Raw genomic sequence first — 9,711 nt, forward strand, 5'->3', positions numbered from 1 at the left:
TGTTTCATAAATAAGTTTTATAATAGATTTTGCAATTTATAATTTTAAAACAGAAATTGTTGTTGAATACTTTTCTAAATTAGTAATGTTTTTTATTTGGTTGGGTTAAAATACTGAACTGAATCATAATTTTATTTTTATATTATATATATTTAAGTTTTGAAATAGTTGAAGGTAATTTTATGACTCTATCGCTGATTAATTTGATTCTTTAGTCAGCATTTGTTTTGAATTATATTCTTAAAACAATTAAGGGTAACTTACTCATATATCCACTTTCAACACAGTAAAGATGGAAACATAAAGTATTTAATTCAAGTAGAATTCTAATATTCCTTATTTAAAAAAAGGGAAATATAAATAGTTCAGTCTGTATTAATATATTTTGTTTAATTTTTATTATCGTGATTTTACAATAGTTCAATGTTTAGTGGCCATTTTTAAATGTGCCATTTCCAGTAATTATTTTAAGACAATGTAATATCATTTGGTAATATAAAAATGGAAAATTAGTTTGTTTTATTGGTATAATCGAACTTTATATAGTTTTATACATTAAATTATTTTCATTTACGCCTTGTATTTAGAAGATATATACTATACAGGGTGGTCCGAACTGTATTCCGGAAACTTCGACATCATATTCTGCAGATAAAAATAAGTAAAAACGTTTGTATAAATGTATGTCCTTAAATGCTTAGTTTCGGAGATACAGGGTGTAGAAGTTTCATCCTTATTTCGATTTTTTCCAAATAATTTGTGAAGTAACATCAATATTTGGATGAAAATTGGTGTCTGCAAGTTTTTTGACATGAGTCCTACTTGTAGAGGGCGCTACATATTTTATAACTGGTTTGAAGACTAATAACTTTTCGTCTACTTACAAACTACTGAGTAAAAACATACATTTACGACGTTTTTTACGTAAAAAAGGGTCTTTTGGTAAAAGTCGCTATGATTAATGGTTCTCGAGACATTTGGAATCAAAATTATCAATACCTGTCATTATTGACATAAATTAAACACGTTGACTAAATAGTTGTCAGACTGAAATCATAAATTTGAAATGTTTTTGTGTCAAAAGTTCAACAGAAACTTCTTTATCAACATTTTTCCGCAGAAAAATTTATGATTAATTTAAAAAAATGAAAATTTTCCAAATTTATTATTTCAGTCAAATAATTTTATCTACTCAACGTGTTTATTTTTTTGTCAATAATGGCATGTATTGACTATTTCCATTCTAAATATCTGGAGAACGGTTGATCGTAGCGATTTTTACCAAGAGACATTTTTTACGTAGAAAATCACGGAAATGTACATTTTTCACTCAGTAGTTTTATACAGGTACGGACGAAAAGTTATTACTCTTCAAAACAGTTTAAACACATGTAGGTGGCGCTCCCTACAAATCGGAGTCATATTTGCTGTCCTTCATTCGCGAACTTCAAATTCCAGTGCTTTACGCCCTGGGCTACTAGAGAACAGTTCTGAAAGGAGCTGTGCGCAATAGCCTCATGCCTTCATATGGCGCGGAACAGTTCTAAACTTTATGACTCAGTTGAATGGAGTGAGAGTTTCGCGTTCTTGAACAGTTCAGACCTGCACAACTGCGTGAATGGAGGACAGCAATTTACATCAAAATCAAATTCCTCATGTCAAAAAACTCACAGTCACCAATTTTCATCCAAATATTGACGTTACATTAGAAATTATTTGGAATAAATCGACTTAAGAAATTATCGAATAAACTTTTACACCCTGTATCTCCGAAAGTAAGCATTTTAGGACATACATTTATACGAACTTTTTCACTTATTTTTATCTGCAGAATATGCTGCCGAAGTTTCCGGAATACAGTTCAGACCATCCTGAGTAGTCTGTCCAACAAGATGGGGAAGATTTCAAAAGATGACATCCAAAAAATGGCGATAATACAATTTACCTGTAAATTAAGACAGATTATATAAAGTAATGGATGCTTAACGATTCTTCATTTCAATTTGGTATTTTCGGAGGTTATTCTCATCACCAGTTCGCCTATCTGATAAAAAAATACTTCTGCCTGGGTACCTACTCTTAACATCGTTTGCAACTTTTCGTATAGGCATTATGTGTATTGTTATTTGGCTTCCTCAGAGATGCGAGTGGTCAAGAATAGGCACCATGGCATTACTGGAGATAAATTTCGAAAATAACTTATCACAGAATATCAAAGTATATCATCATCATTCTCAGCTTATTCAACCATTTATGGTGTAGCCTCCCTCACATAATTAGATATTCGCTTTGTAGTTGGGCCCATTGATGTCTATTATTGTTGGTGATTATTGGCTATGCGGGTCCAAGTTATACTTGCTAATTTCCTAATATCATGATTATCATGATTGGGTTATATCACCATATCTTAGGTTTGGTCTTCTCCTAAGTCTCTTAATTCTTCGTGGGTACCATGCGTAATTTTTGTGGTCCATCTGTTGCCCGCCCTTCTTGCCAGGTGTCCTGCCTATTGCCACTTGAGAGATTTGATTCTGTGGATGACATCTATTACCTGAGTCTTTTGTCGTATCCACTCTATAGTCTATTCTTTTATATTTTGTATACATTATACAAGTACTTTGATAATTGGGAATAAAAAGAAAGACCGTTTTTATTCCCAATTATCAAAGTACTTGTATAATGTATACAAAATATACATATGTATATTATATTTACAAAATATATAAGGTGGGCCAAGCCAAGAATAGAACAAGGGTCAGTATCTAATTTACTACAAGTTTCGAAAAACATTAAATATTTGTAGATATCATTGAAGTCCAAACGCCAAATTTCAAATTTTCTAGTAGTAAGAATTATACATTTGTGAAAACTAGTGCCTGGCAGACTCTGGGCGCTTTTTAATGTAGCTCATCAAAATTATATAGGTGTGAATTTATTTTTTGATTCTCTTAAAAGTGAGGGAGTTTAAAATAAAGCAAATTATGAAAACTAAGGTTTTTATTCTGAATTATTTACATCATCCTGAATTTTATCAAAGGTTTCGACCAAATGATTTGGGATTTTTATTTCTTTTAAATTGTCTTCTACTATTTCATCTTCAGTCCTAAAATACATAATATATTAAATTTGAAATTCCTTAAGGTTTTATAGTAATTATCATATTATATAGTTTTTAAATTGTTAGAATTATATTTTTATGAAATTTTTAGGTGTAAAAATTTATATAACACCGTATTCTTTGAAAGATCTTTCTGTTTTAATGTAGCTAAGATTTATAATCCCTATGGATATAGCGAGTGTTTCGGGCATTGAATTTAGACATGTTATTAAATATTTAATACCAAATAGGTATCATTTTTATTGTAGAAAAACTTCAGAGAATTGTAAAGAGGTAAAAATGGTTTCAGATCAACTACAATACAAACCTTATTAATATATCAACTAAATTTTCACACGCTACTAAAGCCTTCTTATCCTGCTCCCATTTATGCAACTCCCGTAAAATCACATAAGTATTTTTATTTCTTATATATTCTCGGTTTATTCTTTTGGAACAGAGTTGTGTTATGGCTTCAAGTAAGATGCACCTATATAAGATAATATATAAACATGTATGCACTTTGTATATTTATTTAAAGTACCTTATGTCTGGATCTTCCTCTCTCACTTTATCATCGGGAAGGTACTGTAAATCCAGTGGTAGTTTATCATTATCTTCTTCGTCGAACTCTTCATTGCCAGCTAAGGGGAGAAGTAATCTGGGTAGAATGTCTACTTCTTCGCTTAGTAACCACTCATGAAAATCAGTTTCAAAGCAGCAGTTCTTTAAAGTTCCTGAAAGATTAGGATATACAAATCAACAAAGATGTAAACTACTTATACAGTTAAAATAATCTTTGTAGATAATACCGTATGATCGAATAAAAACGGCGTCAGCGATGGCTATGAAATGAAGGTCGCTGTCATTTTATATGGGAAATGTCATCGATCGTCATTTCCAAGACAACTGGACGCCATTTTTTTGCGATCATATGGTACTACTATTTTATTATGCTTTCATGGAACGTGTGATAAGAAACAGAGTCAAGTTACCTCAGAAATTACTATCGATGACATTTTATTTTTATATGAAAAATTAAATGATTGTCTATTGTAAGGTAACTTGATGCCGTTTTTTTCAATCACACAGTATATTTATCATAATTAGCTCTATTAGCATAGCACGCCATTACAATAGCATCAATTTGAAGTTTTGTCTGTGTAATAAAAAGCCCACAAAAATGGAATAATTAATTATCAATTGTATATTTAAATTTTCTGTTTAAGTGGTTTGGTTCCAAATATATTTTTGTTGAAAGTTCCTCTTCTTCTGTGTACATTGAATTAAGTATATTAGCACAATTAGGTTGTAAAGTTCACTTAGTTACTTAAATACCAATAAAATAAAAATAAAATGCTCTAGGCTGTGGTCTAGATAAAGAACGTTCTTATTGCAAAGAAAAGAAAAATATCGCTGTTTTTATTTTTTAAGAATTTTAATTCTCAATTATGTATTCCAATTTTCTATTTAAGTGTTTTAGTTCCGAATATTTTTTATGTTGAAAATTATAAGTAAGAACATTGAGAGCACTTAAATTACTTAATTAGAAGGCTTTAAATACCTATTACCTATTATTCCACCTCTTCTAATTAAAGATTTCCTATATCCTGAAAAGGGTAGTAGCCTTTGGATTATACATCTTTCTTTATCTAAAATGTATTTTCTCACTCTGCCACTTTGGGATAGATTTGATAACAATGGACCTAAATAATGTAGATTTGCCTTTTTATTAAACTCTTTTTTTGTAAATATATTTATTAATTCCTCAATTGTTTTTCCACTGTCTTCAAAAATATCAATAGTTTTTTCAAGCAGATGTATTGGTCTTGTTATATTTGATAGTATCATGCAACATTGGTCAGCAATTTTACTATTACTATCGAATATTTGATTTAAACATTGTTTTACAATATCTTCGGGAGGATTCTGTAATGGAGGACAAGACTCTTTTAAATTAAGATCTAAAAGTTTACTGGCGCCTTTTTCATTTGCTGAGATGTTAATAAGTGATAAGCTTGCATCTTGTGCAATGGGCACTGTATTATCATTCAGAAGACATATAAGGGATACTAAGAGTTTTGGTTTATTAATAACAGCCTCTACACCTTCTGTGTTCCCAGTTAATCCTAAAAAATGTTTATAACTGTTTATGATATAGACTCGGACTGGCCACATTCAAAATTTCATTGCAAAATATGGATTTCGAATTTCAAGGGCAGTAAATGCACTCAATATTCAGAAATTACATTTTTACTTTAAATGGGTAGCCTTAATTTTAAACATATTTTTATAAAATAGGCATAGTCGTTACATATAATAGGTATTAGGAGTCTGCATACCCAGCACATGGTCCACAGCAACTCCTTTCAAATCCAACCTTGCACCGATTTGAACAAACTGGAGTAGCTCATCAATTGCTTTTTCCATAATGTTTACTAGGAAGAATAATCTCCACTCTCTCTAAGAATAATTTCCCGAAATTTCTCTACAGTAATTGACCTTTTATTTGAAATTACGAAGAACTTATATACCTATATAATATTCTTGTGCCTTATACCTAGGTAATTGTTTTCATGTTTTCATCTTCTGTAAATAAATGTAAATGTTCGGGTGATGTTAGGCAAATGTTAGGTTAAAGTAGGCAGAGTCAAGGTTTAATAGTAGATTATTTTCTTTTATCTATGGTCAAGGTTAAGTCTGTCATGCATATGTAATGCTGTCCTGTCCGAATTTGATAAGAGTATCGATATGTTGAGCACGTGAATCGATATTGAACGAGTTTCATCCATTGAAGAAAATCATTATACAATGGTTGGATCCGAGTATACGTAGAGTAAATTCGTGGTCACAGATTTTATAAAATATCCATATAAATTTTAAAACATAGTCGGAATTTTAAGCGAAATTTTAATATGTCGATATATCTCTAACATCCCTAACAATAATGTGTCGGAAAGACACAAACGATTCAAAAGAACTATTCTGTGATTTTATCAAATATGTACTTACGTAATCTGTAGCACTTTTGTAAGCAATGACTAAAGTTTGTAAGTAACAACCAGAGATATAGAGATAGTCTATATCTCTGGGCTCTCATCTATGGTGAGGATTTTGTGGTGTAATAAACAGGGATGTGCTTTTAAGCTTTTTTGGCAAGTTAAAATAAATTGGCGTCAAAATATAAATTATTTTTAACGAAAATATTATGTAATATTAACTTAAAAATAGTAAAAACATTTACAAATCTAATAAAAAGACAAATATACTGTAAGATCGAAAAAAACAGCGTCAAGTTGGCTTGGAAATGACGATCGATGATATATTATATAAAATGACAGCGATTTTCATTTCATAGCCATCGTTGACACCGTTTTTTTCCGATCACATTGTACTTGTTTTTATTTTCTAGCTTTCATTTTTTCCTCGTGATAGATAGTAATTTTTCTTTCGTAAATTTAAAGTTTTACAAAAAATATTACTTTGAGTACAAAAATCATTATGAAATAAATTTAATGAATATCAAAAAGGATAATGAATTTTCAAGCATGTAATTCAGGGAGTTTCTCTTGGAATAACGAATTAAATTGTGGGTTTTGCATTTACTATTTGACGAAAAAATAAGCTAAAAAAATAAATTATAATTTATCTCTACTTATTTTTGATATCGTAAGGATTTTTAAGAAAACAAACAACAATTAAGAAAAGAATGCAATAAGTATCAGAACATAAGTCTTTGCGATTAAATAAAGTAAAAGAAAAATACCGAAATAGTGCTGTTTTTGTTTGAAAAAAGGAATGAATTCTCGTCTGAAGCAAATGTGCGGATGTCGGGTCTATATGTCTTTCACTGCCGTCTTACGAGGCGAGAATAAAATGTTTAGAGTTTGCTTGAAACCGGAAAATATTCGTTTTATGGAATTTTATGTGCATAAATAAAGCAGCAACAAAGAATGAACGACGGATATTTATATTCAATGATTAACTTACTACAGCTATTTAATTATATGGTCGGTATACCGTATAATTGAAAAAAACGGCGTCCAGTTGGCTGGGAAATGACGACCGATGACATTTCCCATATAAATTTACATATAAAATTACTGCGATGATCTTCATTTCGTATATTATAGCCATCGCTGACGCCGTTTTTTTTTCGATCATACAGTATAATGTATAGGTTTTTGAATGTTAGCTAAATTATGTATAGAGAAAATGGGGGTAACTCGGAATACAGGGTCCGGCAATAGTGCGTCGCCGGGCATCTGTAGCTCCTAAAATAAAAAAACTTTTTGTTTAAGCGTAAATTTTAATCTGTAAGACTGTAAACCTAAAGTATGTATGAGGTTGTATTTCAGGAAAATACATATAAAAAACTTCTATAGGGTGGTTCAAAAAAGTGTAAAAAGAAATCGGGATTGTTTTTTCTTAAATAAAACGCCCTGTATATTATTGCATTTTTTGGTCTTTTTCAGATCACTTTACATAGTCCTAAGATATGAGTTAATCTATTTCGATAGTTTCAGATCGAGATATTAATAAATAAATAGAAATATACAGGGTGGTCCGAACTGTATTCCGGAAACTTCGGCAGCATATTCTGCAGATAAAAATAAGTAAAAAAGTTCTTATAAATGTATATCCTAAAATGCTTAGTTTAAGAGATACAGGGTGTAGAAGTTTAATTTTTATTTCGGTTTTTTCCAAATAATTTCAGAAGTAAAGTCAATATTTGGATGAAAATTGGTATCTGGGAGTTTTTTGACATGAGAAATTTGATTTTGATGTCAATATGACTCCTACTAGTAGAGGGCGCCGCCTACATGTGTTTTCACTGTTTTGAACCGTAATAACTTTTTGTCCATACCTGGATAAAACTACCGAGCGGAAAAATATACATCTCTGTGACTTTTTACGTAAAAAATATCTCTTTTTAAAAATCGCTACGAGCAACCGTTCTTAAGATATTTAGAATGGAAATAGTCAGTACATGTCATTATTGACGAAAAATAAACACGTTGAGTAGATAGTTATTTCACTGAAATAATAAATTTGAGAAATTTTTATTTTTTTAAAGAAATCATAATTTTTTCTGCAAAAAATAATTATAAAAAAGTTTCTGTTGAACTTTTGACACAAAAACATTTAAAATTTATGATTTCAGTCTAATAACTATTTAGTCAATATGTTTAATTTAAATTATGGCAATGATGACAGGTATTGATAATTTCGATTCCAAATATCTCGAAAACCATTACTCGTAGCGATTTTTACCAAGAGATCTTTTTCACGTAAAAAACGTCGTAAATGTATATTTTTTACTCAGTAATTTTATACAGGTAAGGGTGAAAAGTTATTACTCTTCAAACCAGTTAACAAATATGTAGGTGGCGCCCTCTACTAGTAGGAGTCATATTGACATCAAAATTAAATTTCTCATGTCAAAAAACTCCTAGATACCAATTTTCATCCAAATATTGACTTTACTTCAGAAATTATTTGGAAAAAATCGAAATAAAAATGAAACTTCTACACCCTGTATCTCTGAAACTAAGCATTTTAGGACATACAATTATACGAACTTTTTTACTTATTTTTATCTGCAGAATATGCTGCTGAAGTTTCCGGAATACAATTCGGACCACCCTGTATATACATATATTTCTTTCTTAATCTTCACTAAAAAAAATATTATAAATACAAGGACCGTCCGAACTCAAAAGGGCCATCAGAACTCAGGCCATCTAAAGTAAATACCTAATATAGTTTTGATTTTAGGGCAGTTCTTGTATTTTTATTATTTTTTTTAAGAAAGGCTGAAAAATATATATTTTTTATTTATATATTAATATCTCTGAAACTGTCAAAATATATTTAGAAGATTATGTAAAGTGATCTGAAAGAAAGACAAAAACGGAATAATATACAGGGTGTTCCATTTAAAAATAAATCATCCGGGTAAGTAACCGGGACTGCGTAAAATATAAAGCCGGAAAGTTCTGATTTCTGCCGTACCGAACGCTAGATACAGTCGAAGTTTTAAAAACCAACTAAAATGCATCAAGCCTATGGGCCTTTTGTTTGTTAATTTATACCTCGCTATTATATACGCAATTATATTATAAAGGTATGCAGTTAAAAAAATAAATCAAAATTTTCTACGCTGTACATTTTTTTTCCAATGTATCCACAAAAAAAAGTCAGATAACCATATACGCCTTATGGTGGTATAAGAGTAGGTAAAAAGTCGTTTATTATACTAAAGGGCCAATGTCATGTGTTTGGTTAAATGTCAGACTAATGATATGCTTTCAAGTATACTACTTAAGAATTATGTATACCTGATATGGCTCAGGCTCGTGAGAAAGTAGTTAGTGTGTTGTATTAGAAATTGAATTTTAAGTATGAAATATGTGAAGTTTTTGAAAAAAATATACCTTTTGTTTTCTCTGTACTATCGTTGTCTATATATCTTAAAAATGTGTATATTTTTTTTAAAGTTTGATGCCCCCTAACGGACAAACAAAGCAGTTTTGTATAGAAGTAAATTGTGTCGAATGAACTTATTTTTATTCTAAAAATACGCAGTAGTTCTATGTCCACGGAATATTGGG

At 30.2% G+C, this 9,711-nt stretch overlaps 1 protein-coding gene across 1 annotated transcript; it reads right to left on the reverse strand.

Moving 5' to 3' along the window:
• Positions 1-2,985: 2,985 nt before the first annotated feature.
• Positions 2,986-5,747, reverse strand: LOC115876013 (protein HGH1 homolog). Its single transcript, XM_030891678.1, has 5 exons — positions 5,440-5,747; positions 4,669-5,226; positions 3,642-3,834; positions 3,426-3,587; positions 2,986-3,103 (listed from the first exon to the last, which is right to left on the reverse strand). Exons 1-5 carry the CDS (start codon positions 5,525-5,527, stop codon positions 2,998-3,000), a joined length of 1,107 nt encoding a protein of 368 aa, XP_030747538.1. The 5' UTR covers positions 5,528-5,747; the 3' UTR covers positions 2,986-2,997.
• Between the last annotated feature and the right edge of the window lie 3,964 nt (positions 5,748-9,711).

The sequence above is a fragment of the Sitophilus oryzae genome, unplaced genomic scaffold, assembly GCF_002938485.1.
Source record: "Sitophilus oryzae breed Bouriz unplaced genomic scaffold, Soryzae_2.0 scaffold_1396_pilon_pilon, whole genome shotgun sequence".
Classification (NCBI taxonomy): domain Eukaryota; kingdom Metazoa; phylum Arthropoda; class Insecta; order Coleoptera; family Curculionidae; genus Sitophilus; species Sitophilus oryzae.

Bases quoted from the DNA above. Each gene is read 5' to 3' on its own strand.
- LOC115876013 (XM_030891678.1), bottom strand. From the start codon at position 5,527: ATGGAAAAAGCAATTGATGAGCTACTCCAGTTTGTTCAAATCGGTGCA. The intron at 5,227-5,439 runs GTATGCAGACTC...AACATTTTTTAG, and splicing joins TGCTGTGGACCATGTGCTGG to GATTAACTGGGAACACAGAA. The intron at 3,588-3,641 runs GTACTTTAAATA...TATCTTATATAG, and splicing joins GAGGAAGATCCAGACATAAG to GTGCATCTTACTTGAAGCCA.